This window comes from Abramis brama, assembly GCF_963993115.1.
Source record: "Abramis brama genome assembly, chromosome: 17".
NCBI lineage: Eukaryota > Metazoa > Chordata > Actinopteri > Cypriniformes > Leuciscidae > Abramis > Abramis brama.
In genome coordinates this window covers 3233459-3258018 of record NC_139979.1, presented here as the reverse complement: position 1 = coordinate 3258018, position 24560 = coordinate 3233459, and the positions used below count along the sequence as shown (strand labels likewise).

The following is a 24560-nucleotide window of genomic DNA, read 5'->3' as shown; positions in this document are numbered from 1 at the left end:
CAGGATTAAATAAAATAAAAAATTCAATTATGCTGCTTTGTATTTGTGTGTGCGTGTATTTCCTAGATATATCCTATAGCCTATCTATCCATCCTAGATGTATGACTTTCTTCTTTCCGCCGAACACAATCAGAGTTATATTAAAAATGGCTTCAGAAGGCCTTTATTAACCCCCTGAGCCGTATGGATTACGTTTATGATGGATAGATGCACTTTTTTGGTTTTCAACATCTCAGGTACCATTCTCTCCCATTATAAAGCTTGGAAGAGCCAGGATATTTTTAATAACTTTTTTAGTGTTTGGCTGAAAGAAGAAGGGTGGCTTGAGGGTGAGTAAATCATGGGATCATTTTCATTTTTGTGTGAACTAACCCTTTAAAAGAACGTTTTTGTTTATAACCTTGAGAGAAACCGTTCCCTGTTTGTACACTCTGACAGCTTGTATATATATAATATATAACAGCAGACATATATATATAATATGACTTTTACAGAACTAGAACGGAAATTATACAGATGTTGAATTTATAAGCAACAATTAAGGAATGCCGATATTTGCTTTTGATTCTGTGGATCGCGGATCTACTGCAGATGAAACATCTGTCCTGACAGCAGTTTCCAATCCTCTTCTTGACTACATTCCCGTCGACATTCAAGCGACAGAACGGGCTGGATTAGTTTAGAGGACGGGCTCTTCAGGGCGAGGCATTGGAGGCAACGTTTATAATGAATGACACTCATGCAGATCATTCATTCACGGGGAAACTTCAAACTCTAGCCTAGGTAATAATGCTTTTATTTAACTTCTCTGTTTGTTAGAAGTAGGCCTACTTTAATATTATGTATTAAGTATGCCTGGCTCACACTACAGGAGTTTTAGGCCTATTTATCCCCGGTTTTCCCCTCCCGAGAATCGGAGAAAAAATCTTGTTGATGACCTCGATCGGTTCCGATGTTCGGCGCAGATTATCTGGTAATGTGAGGCGTTCACAGATCGAATCTTGCACCTCCCGATCTGCTCTCAAACAAATCTGGCTCGCCGTGATCACATCAAACATGTTTGGTGTTTAGGATTTTAAATCGGGATGAGCAAGACTGTGATTACGTCAGTAGGCTAGTAGGCTACTGTCAAAATAGCCAAGAAACAAGTGGTGAAGGAATTTCCCTTGAGGTAATTTTGAGTGACTTAACAGCGCGATATGCGTGTTACGCTGTGGTCAGCAGGCACAAATACGAGTAGCCTACATGTTCAGTAATGAAACCGAAACTAAAAAGCGAAGTGGAGCAAAATGAAGATACAGTGTCAAAATAAGGGTCGGGTCCACATAATATAATAAACACCACATAAACCTGACAATGAGCTTGTTAGGCCATTGTTATATAACAGTTAGTTCCTTGAATCTCACTTTACGAGAGGCTTTCTGCTGATATTTCACCAGGCATTGAAAGTCTCTGCGCATTGACAGGCTGTCACTCAGTCATGTTCATTCAACGGAAATGTAAAAATGCGGATGCATTCAATGATAGATGTAATGAAACAAGCTGTTAATAATTTTAATATTTAATTTAAACTTGAGCTTTTGCAGCTTTGGCAACTTTGGCAACGCTGAAGCTGCGTCGCTTAGGCCACGCCCACACCGGGGGGAGGGGTGACAATCCAACCGTCTGCGAGAGGCTGCCTCCTTGTCATTTATAACTTATAACAAAAAACAAAACAATGTCTAAAAGCTGCTATGTGCAAACAAGCAAAATAACCCATAAATACATTTTTATAAGCTGTCGACCCCCAAAAACGGTTGTTTCAGGACATAAAAGTGGATCAATGGATTTAATGGAACAGATTTGTAGTTCTGAATGTGTAGTGATTAAAATGATGCAATCTGTTAAACTATTGTTCTGATTTTAAGAAAACTGATGTCATTTGAGAGATAAAGCATTGATTGACTGTTTCTTACTTTGCATATAATGACAACTGAACTGAGCAATGCTGTGATTGGGATTTAATTATTTTCACTTTGTTATGCTGATCATATCTCTCTCTCTCTTACTTTCTAGCTTGTGAAAATGGAGTCTTTGACTGCAGCAAACACACAGTTCTCCCTCAACCTGTTCAAGAAGATCAGCGGAGGAAACGCATCAGGAAATGTGTTCTTCTCTCCTGTCAGCATCTCCTCGGCTCTGGCCATGGTGTCGCTCGGTGCAAGAGGAAACACAGCGGCTCAGATGATTAAGGTGATCTCACACAATATACTTTTAAAAGAGGGTGACGAGAGAGTAGACTGAGACAGAGGGACCAGAGAAATTCCTTAAATGATTGCATAATAATTTCATGTTTAACAAGTTATTTTTCCACTATAGAAATAAAATGTTTGCAAGCTGTTTAATTAAAAAAATGTAATCAGATTTTAAAAATGATCCATAAAATTATCCCATGATGGAAGATTCTATATAGAACCTTTTCTTCTAAGAGTGATTATATTCCAAGTTTCTGTATTTCCAAGAGCTTACATTCAGAGAAATGCAACATTAAACTGTTAGCAACAGTACATGTAAAAGTTAATTCACAAACAAGAAATTGTGTTTCCAGACTGAGACCCAATATGTGTCATTTGAGTTCCAACATTGTATAAACAGTAAAATGCCAACTATTATAATCACTCTTTTCTAGTGCATTTTTTATTTTTTTATTTATTCTAATGGGTATTTAAGCAGTGCATTCACACTATTGAAGTTATCAAAATAGTGAGATTATCTTTATTAATTCTACCATAATAATGCTGTGTAGGTCCTGGGCTTTAACAATCCTCCAGTAACCGGACAAAAACCTGAGGACCAAATTCATTCCAGCTTCAGCAAGTTCATGAGTGATCTGAACAAACCAGGAGTCCCGTATGTGTTGAGTCTCGCCAACCGCCTCTACGGAGAGCAGTCCTACCAGTTTGTTGAGGTCAGACTCGGTTTATTCACTGGAGGTTCTGGAAATGTTCTCAACTCTAATATCACTTCCACCTCAATCGGTTTGCTGTATTACAGAAATTCCTCAATGACGCAAAAAGCTACTATGAAGCCGGACTGGAAAAGGTGGACTTCATGAACCAATCAGAGGCTGCTCGTGTCAACATCAACCAATGGGTGGAGACAAAAACACAAGGTGAAATCCAGCATAAACTTATTCTCAATTTTAAACTTACTCTTCACTCTTACAAATAAAAGTTATATCATGTTTTTTGCAGCACTTTAAGCCTGGTTCACACGGGGCGATTTTAAAATTGTCGGCCGATTTTCCAAACCTGAGAGACCCCACACACGATGATAAAAAATCACGGGTCTAACAGTTTTGGTCGTACAGTGTGTGGTGCGCAGCCACACGGCAAAATCAACACATCACACATGAACTGATTTGACTCCCGAGCATTCCCAGGTCAGACGGGAAATCTCGCAAAATCCCTCGAGATCAAACGTGACTTCAGAGTAAACAATCATGGCGGATGAAGGGGATGCAGTGGCGATAGTTTGTAGTTTGTTTTTAAATGAAAAAAAAAACGTTATCAAAAGAAAAGGCGATGGTCAAAGAAGTGGAGACTTTCTGGTGCGCCATGCCGCTGTTTTGATTTTGTTTCCTGGTAAAATGCTTGTGTATGGTGTAAAATGTATGGTGCTTCCTCACCGCCTCGTCACCTCGCTTTCTGATTGGCTACACGCCACAGTCCACAGGCTGCGTGCTTGTTTTTCCCCGGGGGACACCACACACACGAGGAGAAATCGGGCCAAAAAAATCCAACATGTTGGATATCCCCGATTTGAGATCGGAGTGGTCCCGACGTCCTTCCGAGCAGACGAGAGCAGTCTTAACACACCACACACGGCAAGAATATCTGATCAGATTATTTTACGATAATCGGAGCATCCTTAAGATTGTCGGAAGGGGTGAATCGGGGCTAAAATCGGCCTAATTATCCTGCCGTGTGAACCAGGCTTTAGTTTCAGCAAAAATGTCTTTTCAAGGGCCATGTTTGGCTTCATGGGTTCTTGAGCTGAGCTTTATAGTAACAATATCAAACCAACCAGTTCAAATCACTGCTCAAAGTGAACAATGTCCATTTGTATTTTAGACAAGATCAAGGACTTGGTGCCACAGGGAGCCATCGATGGGATGACGAAACTGGTTTTGGTGAACGCCATCTACTTCAAGGGAAACTGGGAGATGAAATTCCCAAAGGAAGCCACCAGAGATGGGCAGTTTAAGCTGAACAAGGTGAGATTTAATGCTCTTTTTAAAATTATTTTTAGCAGTCATGATGAAATATGAGGGGTTATAATGTGTTTTCACTGATGCTTGGCAGAATCAAACTAAACCAGTGAAGATGATGTATCAAAAGGAGGACTTTCCTCTGGCCTTCATCCCAGAGATCAACAGTCAGGTTCTGGAGCTGCCGTATGTCGGGAATAATCTCAGTATGTTGATCATCCTTCCTAATGAGATGGAAGACGACACCACTGGCCTTCAGAAGGTGATTTGAATGCTTAATTAGCCAGCCGTGACCAGTCAGATGTTTACTTGTGGAGCAGTTTTTATTTGAACTATTTCAACTATTCATCTGATATGTCTCTCTCATTATCCAGCTTGAAAAGGCACTGACCTACGAGAAGCTCATGGAATGGACCAAACCAGAAGTCATGCGTAAACAAGAGGTTGAAGTGTCTCTGCCCAGATTCAAGATGGAGGAAAAATACGACATGAAGAGTCTTCTGATCAGCATGGGAATGGAGGATGTTTTCGACATGCAGAAGGTGAATCTTTCAGGCATGTCTTCCAACAACGACCTGGTGGTGTCGAAGGTGATCCATAAAGCCTTTGTTGAAGTCAATGAGGAAGGAACCGAAGCGGCTGCGGCCACCGGTGCCGTCATGATGTTCATGTGTTATATCAAACCGCAGGTCTTCAACGCAGACCATCCTTTCCTTTTCTTCATCCGACACAATCCAACCAAGAGTATTTTGTTTTACGGACGCTTCTGCTCTCCATGAGTGAGTCCTGCTGCATGAGACGCTTCCAGCTAGTTTAGGACAACTCTACTAGAAATCATGTGGTTTAAGAAAAATGTATGTGCCAACAGGGTTATTAACGTTAACTAAAACCATTTAAAAAAATTAATTTGAAATAAAATAAACATTAACTGACATTAAAATAAAATAGAAAACTCTTTATTTCAGCTTGTTGCGAAGGCACCATTTCTCATTTTCATTTAGTTTAACTTGAAGTACTCGAAATAAGTAAAACTGAATAAATTAAACAAAATTAAAAATGACTGTGTACACAACAAAATTTCAAAAACTTTCGAATGAAAACAAAATATTAACAAAAACTATAATAGTATATCAATGATACTAAAATATCAACTGCATGGTTGCTTTTTATTGAAATGATGTGTATTCGACATTGTAAAGATTTGAACTTTCAGTTGAGCATTTTCATTTCTATAACAAGTGCTGCAATCAGCCTAAACCTCACAACATTTAGCTTAGAAATAAATAAAATAAAATAAAGATATGTTTACATTCAATGTAACAGACATTTTTCTCTCTTTACATGCACAAGCTGGATAAGTGTTAACATGTTTATGATCAAAGAAATGAAATGCATTGCAGTTGTCCTGAGTCTCATTCAGGTTTTGGGTTTGGACGGGTCTCTTCATGCTACTGTACATGTAATCAAATATCATTTACCGAAACATTTATGAGGCTACATATAATGTGTAAGCTGTAACGGTATATTCAGCATAAATTAAATAAATCTTTACAATTATTCAATAAAACCTGCTTTGTTTGAGTTTTTAATTGTAATTTAATCAAAACTGCTGTTACAAATAAACTGTGGTCAAACTCTGGTGAAACTCAAAGAAAACTGGTTTCTGAAAAGAGTTTTGAAAGGGGTGTCACGGATTTAGTTAATGTTAAATATCATGTGAATGCGCAAAGTTGTATTTAGTAAGAAAGTAAAAAGCAAGCTGTCACTTGTCAGATGCTATCCAAAGTAGTTTACAGTATTTCAGTGACAATGTAACTGGAGCAACCTGATATTAAACAAACACATGCACGTGCACATACAAGCGTGTGCGCTCACACAGTGACTATAAATTTCAGTATAAATATAAAGTTCCTTAAAGCGGGAACAACTAAAAAACTACTGTGAGAAGAAACCTAAGCCAAAACCTGAAATCTTTTGCAAGAACATCTTGTGGTTTGCAGGATCATAAATTAAAATCTACCTGGCACAGAACCAAAGACACACAGATTACACCAGCTCTACTGTATGATGGTGAAAGCATGTTTTCACAATTACATTCCCAAACCTCATACAGTCACACCCAAGATTGACTCAGTTCTGACATAGCCTACCTTTATTTTAACCAGTAAGTACCTTCACAGCTGTTCTAATGAACAACATTGGCCTGACTGGCAGATATATGCCTGTAGGATATATGAATTAGAACATATATGAATATTGCCACATTTTATGTCTCAATGTAATGGTAAAATATTTCATAGAAAACATGTCACTGAGGCTTTTATGAAAATTAGATAATTCGCAGAAATTATCACAGCAAGGTTTTTTTTAAATAATAAACAACTCTATCGTACAACAATTTTAGGAACAATAATAATCAGATTCAGTTAAAAATGCAGTCCAACTTGCTCTCCCCCAAGCATCATGGAAATGGCATGATGAGGACACAGATTAACCCTCGTTGGCTTATATCAAATTCTATTAAGTAAGATTGTAGAATATTACTGTCAAGTCAAGTCAAGTCACCTTCATTTATATAGCGCTTTTAACAATATAGACTGATTTATAGAAATATAGAAAATCATTTAACATTCTGAAAATGTTTAATGTTTTTTTTTTTTTTTTTGGATTGAGAAGTAAGAACCCCCAATGCATTTCAGGATTATTCCATCCAGCTAACAAAAAAATATTCTCTTGGAATGTTTTTCTAACGTTCCCATTATATTAACATGTTATTTCTAAATGATCTCTGGGCGTTCAAAACGTCCAGTAAATATTAAAAAAATAAAATAAAATAAAAATTCGTTTTTTTCTTGGTCAAGCAAACATTTAAGAAACGTTCTATTTTATAATTTTGTAAACATTACTGCAACATTACTTTGGAATGTTCACTGAACTTTCTGAAACACGTAGTAATATTTTTCTTTTTTCTTTTTTTTTTTACTAAAGTCCAAAACGTTCTATGAATGATGTTTAAGTAATGTTTTTGTGGAACTTTTTGGGAATATTATTAAACACATACTTTGAACAATTCGATTAACCTTACTTAAAGAATGTTTTTGTTTATAACTTTAAGAGAAACCTGGTCAAAGAACCTCGTTCTCTGTTAGTAGCCTACACTCTGACAGCTTGATATCTGTATATAATATGACTATTACAGAACTAAAAATGAAAGGAAATTACAGATGTTGCATCCATGTTATTGGCAACAATTAGAGAACGCCAATATTTGCGTTTGTTTCTGTGGATCGCGGATCAACTGCAGATGAAACATCTGTCCTGACAGCAGTTTCCACTCCTCTCCTTGAGTAAAGACGCCTACATTCCTTTCGACATTCAAAGCGACGAGTTTCACCTTTCAAACAAGCCTTTAGTTTTACAGAAGGGCTGGATTAGTTTAGAGGATGGGCTCTTCGCTCTTCAGGGCGAGGCAACATTTATAAGAAAGACACTCAGCAGATCATTCATTCACCTCCGACACACAGGCAAACTTCATCGTTCCTGCTGAATACTCTAGGTAATGCTTTTTATTTAACTTCTCTGTTTGTTTGAAGAATGATGCAAACTGTTAAACTACTGTTCTGATTTTAAGAAAACTGATGTCATTTGAGAGATAAAGCATTTGATTGACTGTTTCTTACTTTGCATATAATGACAACTGAACTGAGCAATGCTGTGATTGGGATTTAATTATTTTCACATTGTTATGCTGATCATCTCTCTCTCTCTCTTACTTTCTAGCTTGTGAAAATGGAGCCTTTGACTGCAGCAAACACACAGTTCTCCCTCAACCTGTTCAAGAAGATCAGCGGAGGAAACGCATCAGGAAATGTGTTCTTCTCTCCTGTCAGCATCTCCTCGGCTCTGGCCATGGTGTCGCTCGGTGCAAGAGGAAACACTGCAGATCAGATGATTAAGGTGATCTCACACAATATACTTTTAAAAGAGGGTGACGGAAAAGTAAAAGTAGACTGAGGAACGAGGAAGTGATGCAAGCCTTTGCACAAGCGCAAGCTTTCCAACCGATTCCACCTCTATTTTAAAGCAACAGCACACTCAAAAATGAACATCTTTAAAAGATTTACTCGTCCTCAACGCGCTGTGAAAGAATCCCATACAGCTTGTGTACTTCACTCTTAGAAAAAATGGTTCGATGGGGTTCAGTATCTAGAATTCTGGCTCAATTTTAAAGAAGCCCTTTAATGCCAAAAAAAATTATATATAAAGAGAAATGCCTTTAAAATGATTGCATAACACTGTCATGTTTAACGAGTTATGTTTTTTTCCCTAGTAATAAAATGTTTGCAAGCTGTTTAATTCATAGATTGTAATAACATTTTAAAAAACTAGATCCATAAAATGATTTTAGAACCCTTTAAGATTCTATATAGAACCTTTTCTTCTAAGAGTGATTATATTCTAAGTTTCTATATTTCCAAGAACTTAACATTCATAGAAATGCAACATTAAACTGTAAGCAACAATAGATGTAAAAGTTCATTCACAGACGGGAAATTGTGTTTCCTGAATGAGACCCAATATGTGTAATTTGAGTTCCAACATTGTATAAACAGTAAAGTGCCAGTTATTAATCACTCTTTACACTTTTTTCTAGTGCATTTGTTTTTATTCTAATGGGTATTTGAGTAGTGATTTCACAATATTGAAGTTATCAAAATGGTGAGGTTATCTTCATTAATTCTACCATAATAATGCTTTGTAGGTTCTGGGCTTTAACAATCCTCCACCTGCACAAGCAATGATGCAACAAGCTCAGAAGCCCCAGATTACATGTGGCGTCAAGGATCAGCATGGACCATCAATGATGCAGCAAACCCAGAAACCTCAGTTACCTGCTGAAGTTTGGGTATGGACATTTACATCAAACACTAACCTCATGGCTTTATGATTATCAGATGTGTTTTTTTTTCTGAAGTGGTGCATGTATCCTTTAAGTTCGTCTGATTCATCTGATTAAATCTGATATTGTTGATGCAAACAGAAATGTCCTGCTCTGCCGGTACCCGGACAAAAACCTGAGGACCAAATTCATTCCAGCTTCAAAAAGTTCATGAGTGATCTGAACAAACCAGGAGTCCCGTATGTGTTGAGTCTCGCCAACCGCCTCTACGGAGAGCAATCCTACCAGTTTGTTGAGGTAAGACTCGGTTTATTCACTGGAGTTTCTGGAAATGTTCTCAACTCTAATATCACTTCCACCTCAATCGGTTTGCTGTATTACAGAAATTCCTCAATGACGCAAAAAGCTACTATGAAGCCGGACTGGAGAAGGTGGACTTCAAGAACAAATCAGAGGCTGCTCGTGTCAACATCAACAAATGGGTGGAGAAAAAAACACAAGGTGAAATCCAGCATAAACTTATTCTCAGTTTGAAACTTACTCCAAAAGTTATTTCATGTTTTTTGCAGCACTTTAGTTTCAGCGAAAATGTCTTTTCAAGGGCCATGTTTGGCTTCATGGGTTATTGAGTTGAGCTATATAGTAACAATATCAAACCAACCAGTTCAAATCACTGCTCAAAGTGAACAATGTCCATTTGTAATTTAGAGAAGATCAAGGACTTGGTGCCAAAGGGAGCCATTGATGGGATGACGAAACTGGTTTTGGTGAACGCCATCTACTTCAAGGGAAACTGGGAGAAGAAATTCCCAAAGGAAGCCACCAGAGATGGGCAGTTTAAGCTGAACAAGGTGAGATTTCATGCTCTTTTTAAAATTAATTTTAGCAGTCATGATAAAATCTGAGGGGTTATAATGTGTTTCCATTGATGCTTGGCAGAATCACACTAAACCAGTGAAGATGATGCATCAAAAGGCGCACTTTCCTCTGGCCTTCATCCCAGAGAACAACAGTCAGGTTCTGGAGCTGCCGTATGTCGGGAAGAATCTCAGTATGTTGATCATCCTTCCTAACGAGATGGAAGACGACACCACTGGCCTTCAGAAGGTGATTTGAATGCTTAAAAGGGTCATGAACTGGATTATTTTATTTTTTTATAATGTTTCCTGGGGTGCCCTTATAATTTTAGTATGATTTTTACATAATTTTTTCATAATTGAGAAATAAAAGGCATTTTTCCAAGCCTGATTTTAGCCTCTGGTTTGAAAGCTCTGTTTGAAGGGGTGTGTCTGTTGTGAGACTTCAGTGTAAACATGTTTGCATATGAAATAGCTAGTATTACATGTGGAACTCTCTCGAAATCTTTTACTACGTTTTTACTATTACAGCTATCGAGATGAATGAATCGTGAAAAATATTGATAATATATTTACATCTATTCCCATCACATGAAAGATTGCAGTGATGAAGTGATTCTCATCATTGCAACTCTCACGAATGCTTTCACCACACAACAATGTAAACACAATGTAAATACAGTAAAAGCTTTGTTGTGCAAAATCATTGATTTCATAATGAGTTTCGGCAAGTGTCCAGATAAACTTGTGCTGTGTAATGACAGCTTGGGTGATTGGAACATCAGAAATCACTGATCACAGATCAGGCATTAGAATAAACATGATTACTTGCATGTTTGTGGCGTTGCTGGCAGATCCATATCGTAAAAGTCTGTTTGCAAAGCCTGCGCCGAAATGTACCAAATAATCCACAGTGAAAAGCACTGAATACAAACAAATAATGCACTGCTGAGACTTGTTGAAAAAGTAAACCACTATTCTAACATTAGGATCGTTTGGAAGGTAATGGTACTGATCCTGTGTCGATCTTTTCTAGTTCTCATGTCAATATTCACTAACGCTCCAGTGGGCGGCGCCAAAGATGCGGTGATGTAGACATGGGCATTGATATTCTTCTGCAAAGGCAGTCTTTCACTGCCCTGTGACGTCATACGTCTCCACTTTTTAGATCCTGTCGTTTTCTAGCCTTGGTTTCAATAAAAGCATTTTTTGAAATAACAAGGAAGTTTTGAGTTTTGAAACTTACAGTACAGGGTATTTTTTTATAGTATAACAAACTCTTTAACTGTCAAAAGATCAAGGAAAATTTGACCCATGACCTATTTAATTAGCCAGCCGTGACCAGTCAGATGTTAACTTGTGGAGCAGTTTTCATTTTGACTGAACTATTCATCTGACATGTCTCTCTTAATATCCAGCTTGAAAAGGCACTGACCTACGAGAAGCTCATGGAATGGACCAAACCAGAAGTCATGCATCAAAAAGAGGTTCAAATATCTCTGCCCAGATTCAAGATGGAGGAAAAATACGACATGAAGAGTCTTCTGATCAGCATGGGAATGGAGGATGTTTTCGACATGCAGAAGGTGAATCTTTCAGGCATGTCCTCCAACAACGACCTAGTGGTGTCGAAGGTGATCCATAAAGCCTTTGTTGAAGTCAACGAGGAAGGAACCGAAGCGGCTGCAGCCACCGGTGCCGTCGTAATGACACGGTGTTTGATCATCCCGCAGGTCTTCAATGCAGACCATCCTTTCCTTTTCTTCATCCGACACAATCCAACCAAGACCATTTTGTTTTACGGACGCTTCTGCTCTCCATGAGTGAGTCCTGCTGCATGAGACGCTTCCAGCTAGTTTAGGTGGTGATCTGGTTAAAATGAGTAGGAGAGACTCGGGACAACTATTGCAATTTACAGGATACAGTTTTGGACGGGCCTCTTCATGCTACTGTATATCCAATCAAATCTATCAGTTTACATGAACATTTGTGTTGTTTCTTTCACTACATGAGGCTCTGTTATACTAGTCAAATCATGTGTGTGCATTAACTGTAACAATCCTCATAAATGAAACAAACATAAACATAAAAATTAATAAATTAAACATAAATGAAACAAATCTTCAATAATACCTGCTTTGTTTGAGTTTTTATTGTAATTTAATAGAAACCGCTAGCTGTCACAAATAAACTGTAGTCAAACTGGTGCCAATGAAACTTAAGTAAACTGGTTTCTGAAAAGGTGTTTCTTTTCAATCATTCAATTAAATCTTATATTGGCTAAAATATTGTCTTTTATATTTTTAACATAATATTTTCATAATATTACTGTATAAAAGTTGCTAAAAAAAACAACCATAGGCAGTTTAATGATGGTAGGGTATTAGCAGACATGGGCAGTATTTCAATTAAATGTATTTTAAATACGTATTTAATTACTTAAGTGTATTTTGTAATTTGTATTTTGCAGGTGTGGAAAAAATAAAATGTAGTTTGTAACAAAATATTTTGAGGGAGTGTATTTAGAGTATTTCAAATACTTAAATACTTAAGAAAAATCACCATATGCTTATCACCATAGTAAATGATTTTGCCATATTTTCGGTCTGATGTTGGCAATGGCAATGTCCAGGTTAGATGCACGAAAATCACGTGACACCCTGTAGACCGGGCTCCCTCCAAGAAGTGAATGAGTTTTGAATGAGGCGCTGCTCCTCTTAAAAATGGCATTAAAGGGTTAGTTCACCCAAAAATGAAAATTCTGTCAGTAATCACTCTCCCTCATGTTGTTCAAACCCCGTAAGACCTTCGTTCATCTTCGGAACACAAATGAAGATATTTTTGATTAAATCTGAGAGCTGGATCACTCCTCCATAGGCTTCTAAGGCATTATAACTTGCTGGCCCAGAAAATGCATTAAAGAGATCGTTAATATAGTCCAAGTGACTACAGTGGCTCAATCTTAAGTTTATAAAGCGACGAGAAAACTTTTTTTCACTTTTTGTGCGCAAAAAAACACATTTTTGTATTTTCAAAATACTAATTACTTGTATTTTATTTAAATACATTTTTCACATCAGTATTTTGTATTTTATTTTGTTACATTTCATGAGCCAGTATTTGTAGTTTGTAACAAAATAGTTTTTGATGTATTTGTGCCCACCTCTGGGTATCAGTCAGTGAAAAACCCTCAGTCAGTCACGTTCGATGTTACATCAGACTGAACTAATGTATTGGGATCTCATCTGAGAGCCCAGTTACCTTCGAGTGGTACAAAACAAGCCAATGCACAATCGCGCGAGAGATTTCAGAGCCGAGTGGACAAGTTTGACTCTGCTACAATCATTCGTTCGAGTATCTGCAGAACAAGAGGGAAGCTGTTTCATTGTTGGATTGACGGCGCGTTTCAGGGGAGGTTGCACATCTAAAAAGAGTATTCCTTTGCACAGATAAGTGCAGCAACTGTCCCCCTAGATGGTTCAACAGTGAAAGTGCACTTTTCCCTAAAAGAGCAAGCGGACGGCGAGCATCTTTTTTAAGACGCCTCTCCGTCCGTGCATTTCTGGATGTGGTCGCCACTATCACTGAGCTAAAGCCCCCTCTACAAATCGCTCACGCTTTGACGTGGCACTTCTTCATTTATTGGTGTTCTTCCTGTCAATGTCATGCTTGCTTTCTTGCAAGGCGGGTTGGAGCGAAGCTTGTCTCCCTCCACCCTGAAAGTGTGTGTTGCAACTATCCATGATGGGGAAACTTGACTTGATAATCAGGTTCCTGAGAAGTGCCAGGAGATTGAATCCTCCTCGGCCACGCCTCATCCCCTCTTGGGACCTCTCTCTGGTCTTAACGGCCCTACAGAGAGCACACTTTGAGCCTCACACACACACTCACACAAAAGTAGACTGAGACAGAGGAACCAGGAAGCAAGTTAACACAACGAGTGCATGCGTTCCAGATTTTAAAGGGGTCATGAACTGCATTGTTTTTGTTTGTTTTTTGTTTTCTGGAGTGCACTTATGATGTTAGTATGATTTTTCAAAATTTATAAATAAAAGGCAATTTGCCGCTCACTCCTTAGGAGTATTACCACCACCTACTGGATAGCCTACATGGGTGATGCATCTGTTTTGTTTTGTTTTTGTATATGAAGATGTAATGCCCCGCTCACCCTCTGCTGGCGCTGTATGTTCAGCTCCTCCAGATTCCACTCTTTCCCCTCATCTTCCAGGATGGGCAGAAGCATCACGATTCCCATACATTATATCCTATGCTCTAATCCTGTATTCTTTAAAAAAAGGTTAAAACAGCCCTATATGACTGAGAATCCCTCAAACCGTGAGATTTACTGGTTGTTGATCATCATATTTGTTACATTTAAAAAATACATGCTCTACTGTTTCTAAAATATCACATTTGTTAATGAGGTATTCTAGTAGGGCTAGTTCATCAAGGTTTTCAGCCAGTAAACAGGATGGTGTATTGGTCAGGACACAGGAATAAAGACGAGGAGATGTAATTTCTTCTTTTGACTGTATTGAGCTCCAGCAGTACTCATCAGAACATTCCAAAATATTGTCATTATAGTCTGATAAAAAAAAAACAAATAAATCACCATTAGTTACTGTCATTTAAACAGTTACAGTACTTAAATTACTATGCAACGTAAATAATAAATACACACACATAATACAAATCAGGATCATCATACATATATATCTCAATAAACATTGCAATGCCCCTTTAAAAATAATCTACAATTACATAAAAGAGGATATTACTCTTTGGAGAAATATAAGGAGCTTCACCTACCTGTATCTCACTGACCAGTTTACATGAAACTGTATTAAAAGGGGTTTACAGAAGGAGCAATGGCGACATCCTCTGGCCAGACAAGGCTACTACACAAACAGCGTCCGCACATGGTCTCCTGAGCACGATATTAACTCTTCTTAACTCAATGTTATAAACGTTACTACGTAACTTAGACATCAGAAGGCTCACACCAGTTAACTTATTATTTCCTACAGTGTTTTACAGCATAAACATTGTGCTATCACTATAAATCTCACTCATCACGCTGGGCACATGTTAAGTATGGTAATTCTGCAATATAAAAACACAAACACAACAAAGTGACAGTCACTTACTTTTCGTCATTAACTCAACACGTGAATATTGGAAGCCAGATCATTCAGAAGGGACTAAAGAAGCTACACAACACGTAGGCTAAACTATGCTGTTGAACTTGAACACGTTTCCGTACCCACTATCATAGATATCATATCTATGCCCACTATAATCAACACACTAGCTACACACTTCCTCTACCGTAACCACAGAAGAAGAGTCTTAAAGCGGCAGGCACCCAGAAATGTCAGAGCCTTTTATACAACATTTATCACACATACCATTTTCATGCCTCCCCATTATTTATTGCAAGTGTTGAGTTCAATCCTGTGCTTTTTCCTACCCTGATTTTAGCCTCTGATTTGAACGCTCTGTTTGAAGGGGCGTGTCTGCTGTGAGACTTCAGTGTAAACGCCCACAGCTGAGTATTACATGTGGGACTCTATCGTAAACGTTTAGTACGTTTTTACTATTACATCTCTCAAGCTTAACTAATCATGTTGTTTGTTGGTTATAGCATTATATTTATATAGCCTATATAGCCAGAGATGGCAAAAGTACACACATCCTTCACTCAAGTAAAAGTACAGATACTCATGTTTAAAAAGACTCTGGTGAAAGTTGAAGTACACTACACTTTTTCACTCAAGGTAAAGTAAAAAAATATGGGCTCTACTTAAGTAAAAAGTAGCCATTGCTACCTGTTTTAGTGTTGCGCTGGTAACTGGACCTCACATCCTTTTAATGCTTTAACAAAAGAACTTACAAATCTAATTTTGTTAGCTAATGTCCAGGCTGAGCAACTACCATGTAATACACAAGCAGAGAAAAGTCTAAACTGATGGAGTTATACTGTAAATTTATAGTACAATTTAAGTACAAACAGAAAGAAAATTATAATGCAAGCATAATTTACACTTCACCTGATTTACCGGTTCTACAGCATATGGAAACTATCTGACTTAACCTGTCAGGTTTCAGATGACCGCTTAATACTGGAGAAAATAACAGCAGAGAACACATTTCCATAATAAAAAAAGAAAAAGTATTTCTTTAAATCAGTACATGCTAAAATTGGCGACATGGAGGACTATTCACTGGCCTAAACAATTTGTCTTAAAGACTGAATATTAATGTGTGTGCCATCAGCACCAGCAACATGTGGCAACATCCCTGATACAAACACTGAGAAATAAAATTTTTGGGAAAAATCCTTAGCCGCTCCTAAATCTGAATCCCTGCGAATCGCTTCAAAAACTGGGCATTATCTCTCATACACAACTTTTAAGTGCTTTCTTAAATTCAACGGTGAATTCTTGAAAGCCAGCATTTTGTGCTTTTTAGGTTCGCACAATTAGCAATGCATTCGCCAGGAATCCTTTTTTAATGCAGACAATTACATAATCTCTCTTATATATGGCCATGTGTGATCAGGCATGTCTCTATTCTCAGTCATGTCGACACCGCTAACTCCCTCTGTCTCATCCATAACGTTAGCTATTCTTCTTGTCTTCTGCCTTGCTCCGTAGGAGCTTATAGCCTACGTCTGTGGTGCGTGATAGTCAAGAAAAATTATACACCAATGGTCATGTCATGTCAGAGTCATGTTTTCTGTTGAAAAAGTCAAGTCATCTTCATTATAGCGCTTTTAACAATGTAGATTGTTTCAAAGCAGCTTTACAGAGATAAACATATAATTTATGGTAACAGAGATTGTTTTGACTTTATAGCGGTTCTTTAATAAAGTTATTTTCCAAGTTAGTTTTGATTGATTCGCTTCCGTCGCAACGATCATTTGTTATTAAATTAGGGGCCGCTAAGACGACACCATTCTCTCTACACAGACTTTAAACGCGAACCTGTGATAAACGCTGATGATGGCGTTCACATGCGCATTAAGAATTGGTTCTATAGGCCTAGTTATGTGCGTTTGAATATATGTGCACAGGTTTGTAATTCCCTACAAACCAAGCCTAAACAAAGAACTAGTCTTGACAAAAAGACCAGACAAAAATGTCGGTCAACATTTTTTGTCAAAAATTACAACAACAAAAAAAGGCGCTCAATGACAAGAAATAGTAGGCTATTGATCATGTCAGCAAATACAGATTAGAATTAAAGTAATAAGCCAGGTTTGGAACTGTAAATAGAAAGTACAGATACAGTAGGCCTAGCCTATTTGTCTCAAAAATAAGAGCGAAAGTAAAAAAGTTTTGAAGTAGGCTACTGAAAAATCGACTTATGTTATGTACAGCAACGGAGTATTTGTACTTTGTTACTTCCCATCTCTGTATATAGCATTAACATATTATATATGTAAAAATGCTTTCACAAACGGAAAAATTGTGTTTCCTGACCGAGATTTAATCTGTAGCTGCATCTGAAATCACATAGCCTACTGTCTGAGTATTTACTAGGCCTACATTTGAATTTGAATTTACTTCATGGGCTGTTTACACCTGGCCACTTCAAAAGATCAGGTGTAAATGCCCTCCGAAACGCATTCGAGACGGATTTGAATCCGATCGCTCAAACCACTTCAGGAGGTGGTCTGGGCCGCATTCCAGACGAAACTGGACAAGTGTAAATGCATCTGGTTGTTGAAACCACATATGTAAATTGTACTCCTCCCAAAAATGCTAAAAAAAATAAACGTGTGAAAGCGTGTTATAGGCTATATGCAATGTTATACCCAGATATGACAACGCTACTGGAACACGCTTCACCGCAGATGAGAAGCTGAGCATCTATTCATTAAGCAAACGTGCAAACTATCGCAAATCAAGTCGCAGACGCTTATCACACAATCATCATCATTAAAAGTAAATTCTTAAGAAACGAAATTATCTTACCAGGGCTGTTGCCGATTGCGGTCTTTGATTTTGAAATTTTAGCTGATGATCAATAAAATGCAGCTCATATCTGTTGCTTTCGGTGACGTGCACTCCATTAAATCTGCATACAGCGCGGGAATTGAAGATCGGATTTAAATCCGTTTCACAAAAACACATTTATGTGACCAGGTGTAAATGGAATCATTTTGATAAATCAGATAGTTATCCGATCTGAGAAAACGCATGAAGTGCCCAGGTGTAAACAGCCCCCGTTATATGACTATTACAAAACTAAAAATGAAAGGAAATTACAGATGTTGCATCCATGTTATTGACAACAATTAGCCACCAATATTTGCTTTTGTTTCTGTGGATCGCGGATCTACATTCCTTTCGACAATAAAAACGACGGGTTTCACCTGTCAAACAAGCCTTTAGTTTTACAGAAGGGTGGGATTAGTTTAGAGGATGGGCTCTTCAGACTCAGAGCAAGGCATCGTTTATAAGAAAGACACTCAGCAGATCATTCATTCACCTCCGACACACGGAGAAACTTCATCGTTCCTGCTGAATACTTGAGGTAATGCTTTTTATTTAACTTCTCTGTTTGTTTGAAGAATGATGCAAACTGTTAAACTACTGTTCTGATTTGAAGAAAACTGATATCATTTGAGAGATAAAGCACTGATTGACTGTTTCTTACTTTGCATATAATGACAACTGAACTGAGCAATGCTGTGATTGGGATTTAATTATTTTCACTTTGTTATGCTGATCATATCTCTCTCTCTCTCTCTTACTTTCTAGCTTGTGAAAATGGAGCCTTTGACTGCAGCAAACACACAGTTCTCCCTCAACCTGTTCAAGGAGATCAGCGGAGGAAACGCATCAGGAAATGTGTTCTTCTCTCCTGTCAGCATCTCCTCGGCTCTGGCCATGGTGTCGCTCGGTGCAAGAGGAAACACAGCAGATCAGATGATTAAGGTGATCTCACAAAATATATTTTAAAGAGGGTGACGAGAGAGTAGACTGAGACAGAGGGAGCAGAGAAATTCCTTAAATGATTGTATAATAATTTAATTTGAGTTATTTTTATTCCCTAGAAATAAAATGTTTGCAAGCTGTTTAATTCAAAAAATGTAATCAGATTTTAAAAATGATCCATAAAATGATCCCATGATGGGAAGGTTCTGTATATGAAGCACTTGATGGAACCCTTTAAGATATAGAACCTTTTCTTCTAAGAGTGATTATATTCCAAGTTTCTATATTTCCAAGAACTTACATTCAGAGAAATGTAACATTAAACAGTTAGACAAAAGTTCATTCACAAACAAGAAATTGTATTTCCAGACTGAGACCCAATATGTGTCATTTGAGTTCCAACATTGTATAAACAGTAAAATGCCAACTATTATAATCACTCTTTTCTAGTGCACTTTTTTTTCTTTTTTTTTTCTTTATTCTAATGGGTATTTAAGTAGTGCATTCACACTATTGAAGTTATCAAAATAGTGAGGTTATCTTTATTAATTCTACCATAATAATGCTGTGTAGGTCCTGGGCTTTAACAATCCTCCAGTAACCGGACAAAAACCTGAGGACCAAATTCATTCCAGCTTCAAAAAGTTCATGAGTGATCTGAACAAACCAGGAGTCCCGTATGTGTTGAGTCTCGCCAACCGCCTCTATGGAGAACAATCCTACCAGTTTGTTGAGGTCAGACTCGGTTTATTCACTGGAGGTTCAGGAAATGTTTTCAACTCTAATATCACTTCCACCTCAATCGATTTGCTATATTACAGAAATTCCTCGATGACACAAAAAGCTACTATGAAGCCGGACTGGAGAAGGTGGACTTCATGAACCAATCAGAGGCTGCTCGTGTCAACATCAACCAATGGGTGGAGACAAAAACACAAGGTGAAATCCAGCATAAACTTATTCTCAATTTTAAACTTACTCTAAACTCATACAAATAAAAGTTATTTCATGTTTTTTGCAGCACTTTAGTTTCAGCGAAATGTCTTTTCAAGGGCCATGTTTGGCTTCATGGGTTCTAGAGTTGAGCTTTATAGTAACAATATCAAACCAACCAGTTCAAATCACTGCTCAAAGTGAACAATGTCCATTTGTATTTTAGACAAGATCAAGGACTTGATGCCACAGGGAGTCATCGATGAGATGACGAAACTGGTTTTGGTGAATGCCATCTACTTCAAAGGAAACTGGAAGAAGAAATTCCCAAAGGAAGCCACCAGAGATGAGCAGTTTAAGCTGAGCAAGGTGGGATTTAATGCTCTTTTTAAAATATTTTTAACAGTCATGATGAAATCTGAGGGGTTATAATGTGTTTCCATTGATGCTTGGCAGAATCAAACTGAACAAGTGAAGATGATGTATCAGAAGGCGCAGTTTCCTCTGGCCTTCATCCCAGAGATCAACAGTCAGGTTCTGGAGCTGACATATGTCGGGAATAATCTCAGTATGTTGATCATCCTTCCTAACGAGATGGAAGACGACACCACTGGCCTTCAGAAGGTGATTTGAATGCTTAATTAGCCAGCCGTGACCAGTCAGATGTTTACTTGTGGAGCAGTTTTCATTTTGACTATTTCAACTATTTCTCTGACATGTCTCTCTTATTATCCAGCTTGAAAAGGCACTGACCTACGAGAAGCTCATGGAATGGACCAAACCAGAAATCATGAGTCAAGAAGAGGTTGAAGTGTCTCTGCCCAGATTCAAGATGGAGGAAACATACGACATGAAGAGTCTTCTGATCAGCATGGGAATGGAGGATGTTTTTGATGAGAAAAAGGTGAATCTTTCAGGCGTGTCCTCCAACAATGACCTGGTGGTGTCGAAGGTGATCCATAAAGCCTTTGTTGAAGTCAACGAGGAAGGAACCGAAGCGGCTGCAGCCACCGGTGCCGTCATGAGGCTAGAGTGTTTTATCATGCCGCTGGTCTTCAATGCAGACCATCCTTTCCTATTCTTCATCCGACACAATCCAACCAAGACCATTTTGTTTTACGGACGCTTCTGCTCTCCATGAGTGAGTCCTGCTGCATGAGACGCTTCCAGCTAGTTTAGGTGGTGATTTGGTTAAAATGAGTAGGAGAGACTCAGGACAACTATTGCAATTTACAGGAGAAAGTTTTGGATGGGTCTCTTCATGTTACTATTTACAATCAAATCTATCAGTTTACAAGAACATTTGTGTTGTTTCTTGCACTACATGTGTCTCTGTTATACAAGTCAAATAATGTGTGTGCATTAACTGTATATTAAACATAAATTAAACAAATTAAAAAAAAGTTTTTATTGTAATGTAATAGAAACCGCTAGCTGTCACAAATAAACTGTAGTCAAACTGGTGCCAATGAAACTTAAAGAAAACTGGTTTCTGAAAAGGTGTTAAGGGGGAAACACAGAAAGAGGAAAGTAAACTAACACTTTAATTAGTAAAATAAGTTATTTTTATGAATGTCAAATCAGGGTGTATACTGTATGGTGTTATATATATGTATCATTCAATTAAATCTTTTATTGGCTAAAATGTTTTCTTTTATATTTTTAACATTTGAGATTCCTGTTTCATAAAACTACTGTATAAAAGTTGCTAAAAAAAACAACCATAGGCAGTTTAATGATGGAAGGGTATCAGTCAGTGAAAAACCCTCAGTCAGTCACGTTCGATGTTACATCAGACTGAAATGACATATTGGGATCTCATCTGAGAGCCCAGTTACCTTTGAGTGGTACAAAACAAGCCAATGCACAATGGCGAGTGAGATTTCAGAGCCGAGTGGACAAGTTTGACTCTGCTACAATCATTCGTTCGAGTATCTGCAGAACAAGAGGGAAGCTGTTTCAGTGTTGGATTGACAGCGCGTTTCAGTGGAGGTTGCACATCTAAAAAGAGTATTCCTTTGCACAGAAGTGCAGCAACTGTCCCCCTAGATCAGGGGTCCCCAACCCCCCGGCCGCGGACCGGTTCGGACATTTGGTACTGGGCCGCACAGAAAGAATAAATAACTTACCGTATTTTCCGGACTATAAGTCGCATCAGTCAAAAAATGCGCCATGAAGAAGAAAAAACACATATACTGTAGCCTAAGTCGCACTGGACTATAAGTCGCATTTATTTAGAAATGTATTTCACAAAAAAAAAAAACAATGTTACAGATGGGACAGTTCTCCGTTACGGACATGAGCGCTCTGAAAGCGGCACTAAAAGACTGCTTTAAAACTTTCACAGAGACCTCAAACAGAAAGCACAAAGCCTGTCTTTAAATTTAATTTAGTTTTGTATTAATTGTATCTTAATTTTAATCAATGTTTCATCAACCAATTGTCTGGATTTAATAAATAAGAAGTAAATATATTAGAAAATAGATAATCACGACACGGAGGCGCCGGCGTGTGAACTGGAGCTGGTCTCATAAATTCACAGAAACTCAGCGTATAAGGTAGCCTACTTGCCTCACAGACCTGAGACATATATAGAAAGCTTGAAATGTCTACTTTTAAACAGAACAATTCAAAACGAAAGAAAACTGACTGTTCTCTGCTTATGTCATCCGTATGATATGTGCATTTCTCTCTGGCGCGTTCACTACTGCGAAGATCGCGAGTCAGCATCGTCAACTTCATCTTTCCAGCCGACACTGACATAAAAAAAATGGTTTATTTGTAAACAATTAAAATGTCTCCCGCTATATTTTGCATATTCATAATCATTAATTTTGCCGGTTCGTTGTGACAGCTTTTAGGTGCTTTATTGGCAGCGCCACCCTTACATGTTACAGCCCGAAAACATGGAGATTTTTTTCTTTTGGGGGGCATTTTGTTTGTGTTCAGGTTTTCTCAGTTGTCTTTAGGCGCGATGTTACGAGGACGCTGCTAATAAAGTTGCGAGTAGGCCTACACATTGGATTCACATTTATTATTATATTAAAAAAATACCCCAGTTTTTATGCCGGCCGTATCATTTTATTTTGTCGTATTTATCTGCCACACCTTAAAGGCCGGTCCATGAAAATATTGTCTGATATTAAACCGGTCCGTGGCGCAAAAAAGGTTGGGGACCACTGCCCTAGATGGTTCGACAGTGAAAATGCACTTTTCCCTAAAAGAGCAAGCGGACGGCGAGCATTTTTTTAAAGACGCCTCTCCGTCCGAGCATTTCTGGATGCGGTCGCCTCTCAGGAACGGGGTACCACGTGGCACCCACGTCCAGACCTCTGGAACCTCCACGTGTGGTCTCTGGACGGGACGCGGAGGACTTAAGTGGCCAACCTCCAGTGGTAGCTGACACTATCACTGAGCTAAAGCCCCCTCTACAAATCGCTTACACTTTGACGTGGCACCTCTTCATTGATTGGTGTTTTTCCTGTCAATGTCATGCTTTCTTTCTTGCAAGGCCGGTTGGAGCGAAGCTTGTCTCCCTCCACCCTGAAAGTGTGTGTTGCAACTATCCATGATGCAGTACACGGTAAGTCTCTGGGGAAACTTGACTTGATCATCAGGTTCCTGAGAAGTGCCAGGAGATTAAATCCTCCCCGGCCACGCCTCATCCTCTTGGGACCTCTCTCTGGTCTTAACGGCCCAACTGAGAGCACATTTTGAGCCCTTGCAAGTCAGTAGAGATTAAGATCGTGTCTCTTAAGACAGCACTCCTGACTGCGCTCACATCCATTAAGAGGGTGCAGGACCTGCAGGCATTTTCGGTCAACGAAGTATTCCTGGAATTCGGGCCGGCCAACTCTCACGTCATCCTGAGACCCCGGCCTGGATATGTGCCCAAAGTTTCAACCACTCCTTTCAGGGACCAGGTGGTGAACCTGCATGCACTGTCCATGGAGAAGGCAGACCCAGCCCTTGCATTGTAGTGTCCTGTTCGCGGGAGCAGGGCGCTCGCGCATTGCCGTATTGAAATAGATTTCTTATCCATTAATGCAGTCAAAAGCACACAACAATGTTGTTTGTTACACCATCAAGAGTGTAACAGACACACATACACTGAGGCAGAGTGAGATCAGAGGATAAATTGGAGACGGATTACCAGTTAGTTGAGCCAGAATATTCAACAATGATTACAAACATGTTTAAGTCTAAACTGTGACAGAAAATAGTCTTTGATTAAGTCTAAATATATATACATCCAAATGCAATAGCTAATAAAAGTAATAAATTATGTCCGAAAACAATGTTCTCAGCAATAAGGCTTTTCTTTTTTTATATATATACTATGCGTTACATTTTATTTTATTTATTTATTATGACTAGAAAGCATGAAATCTGCATATTCTTAACTCACACATAATGCATTAAAGGGTTAGTTAGCTACCCCAGATAGTCTGGGGTACTATCTAGTTTCGCAGTGCGAAAAGAACATTGATCTGACGACTTCAAAAATCATGCAATGTGAACTTGGCATAACTGTGACCTGACTGTAATTCTGGCTTTCTTACAGGAGCGGCTGGACACTGGCAGCTTGTCCTCTACACTGAAGGTTTATGTGGCCACTATTGCTGCTGCTCATAACACTTTGGGTTTAACTTTAACTTTAACCCAAGTTAGGGTGC

At 38.4% G+C, this 24560-nt stretch overlaps 3 protein-coding genes and 1 long non-coding RNA gene across 4 annotated transcripts; 3 read left to right on the top strand and 1 right to left on the bottom strand.

Moving 5' to 3' along the window:
* The first annotated feature begins 630 nt into the window (after positions 1-630).
* LOC311067252 (leukocyte elastase inhibitor-like) lies at positions 631-5648 on the top strand. Its single transcript, XM_084088986.1, has 7 exons — positions 631-783; positions 2056-2232; positions 2786-2947; positions 3034-3151; positions 4113-4255; positions 4344-4511; positions 4624-5648. Exons 2-7 carry the CDS (start codon positions 2065-2067, stop codon positions 5026-5028), a joined length of 1164 nt encoding a protein of 387 aa, XP_083945112.1. The 5' UTR covers positions 631-783; positions 2056-2064; the 3' UTR covers positions 5029-5648.
* A 158-nt stretch (positions 5649-5806) lies between these two features.
* On the top strand, positions 5807-12288 carry LOC311067242 (leukocyte elastase inhibitor-like). Its single transcript, XM_084088973.1, has 8 exons — positions 5807-7805; positions 8030-8206; positions 9012-9155; positions 9291-9446; positions 9533-9650; positions 9858-10000; positions 10089-10256; positions 11425-12288. Exons 2-8 carry the CDS (start codon positions 8039-8041, stop codon positions 11827-11829), a joined length of 1302 nt encoding a protein of 433 aa, XP_083945099.1. The 5' UTR covers positions 5807-7805; positions 8030-8038; the 3' UTR covers positions 11830-12288.
* A 750-nt stretch (positions 12289-13038) lies between these two features.
* On the bottom strand, positions 13039-15352 carry LOC311067256. Its single transcript, XR_014603204.1, has 4 exons — positions 15154-15352; positions 14816-14933; positions 14175-14591; positions 13039-13858 (listed from the first exon to the last, which is right to left on the bottom strand). It is a non-coding gene; the product is annotated as an uncharacterized lncRNA (long non-coding RNA).
* Positions 15353-18514: 3162 nt separating this feature from the next.
* On the top strand, positions 18515-21132 carry LOC311067859 (leukocyte elastase inhibitor-like). The gene is made up of 7 exons (XM_084090006.1): positions 18515-18543; positions 18771-18951; positions 19525-19686; positions 19773-19890; positions 20111-20253; positions 20341-20508; positions 20621-21132. The coding sequence occupies exons 2-7, from the start codon at positions 18784-18786 to the stop codon at positions 21023-21025; spliced, it is 1164 nt and encodes a 387-aa protein (XP_083946132.1). The 5' UTR covers positions 18515-18543; positions 18771-18783; the 3' UTR covers positions 21026-21132.
* The last annotated feature ends 3428 nt before the right edge of the window (positions 21133-24560 follow it).

Bases quoted from the DNA above. Each gene is read 5' to 3' on its own strand.
- LOC311067859 (XM_084090006.1), top strand. From the start codon at position 18,784: ATGGAGCCTTTGACTGCAGCAAACACACAGTTCTCCCTCAACCTGTTC. The intron at 19,891-20,110 runs GTGAAATCCAGC...TTTGTATTTTAG, and splicing joins GGTGGAGACAAAAACACAAG to ACAAGATCAAGGACTTGATG. The intron at 20,509-20,620 runs GTGATTTGAATG...CTTATTATCCAG, and splicing joins ACACCACTGGCCTTCAGAAG to CTTGAAAAGGCACTGACCTA.
- LOC311067242 (XM_084088973.1), top strand. From the start codon at position 8,039: ATGGAGCCTTTGACTGCAGCAAACACACAGTTCTCCCTCAACCTGTTC. The intron at 9,156-9,290 runs GTATGGACATTT...TGATGCAAACAG, and splicing joins AGTTACCTGCTGAAGTTTGG to AAATGTCCTGCTCTGCCGGT. The intron at 9,447-9,532 runs GTAAGACTCGGT...GCTGTATTACAG, and splicing joins AATCCTACCAGTTTGTTGAG to AAATTCCTCAATGACGCAAA.
- LOC311067252 (XM_084088986.1), top strand. From the start codon at position 2,065: ATGGAGTCTTTGACTGCAGCAAACACACAGTTCTCCCTCAACCTGTTC. The intron at 2,948-3,033 runs GTCAGACTCGGT...GCTGTATTACAG, and splicing joins AGTCCTACCAGTTTGTTGAG to AAATTCCTCAATGACGCAAA. The intron at 4,512-4,623 runs GTGATTTGAATG...CTCATTATCCAG, and splicing joins ACACCACTGGCCTTCAGAAG to CTTGAAAAGGCACTGACCTA.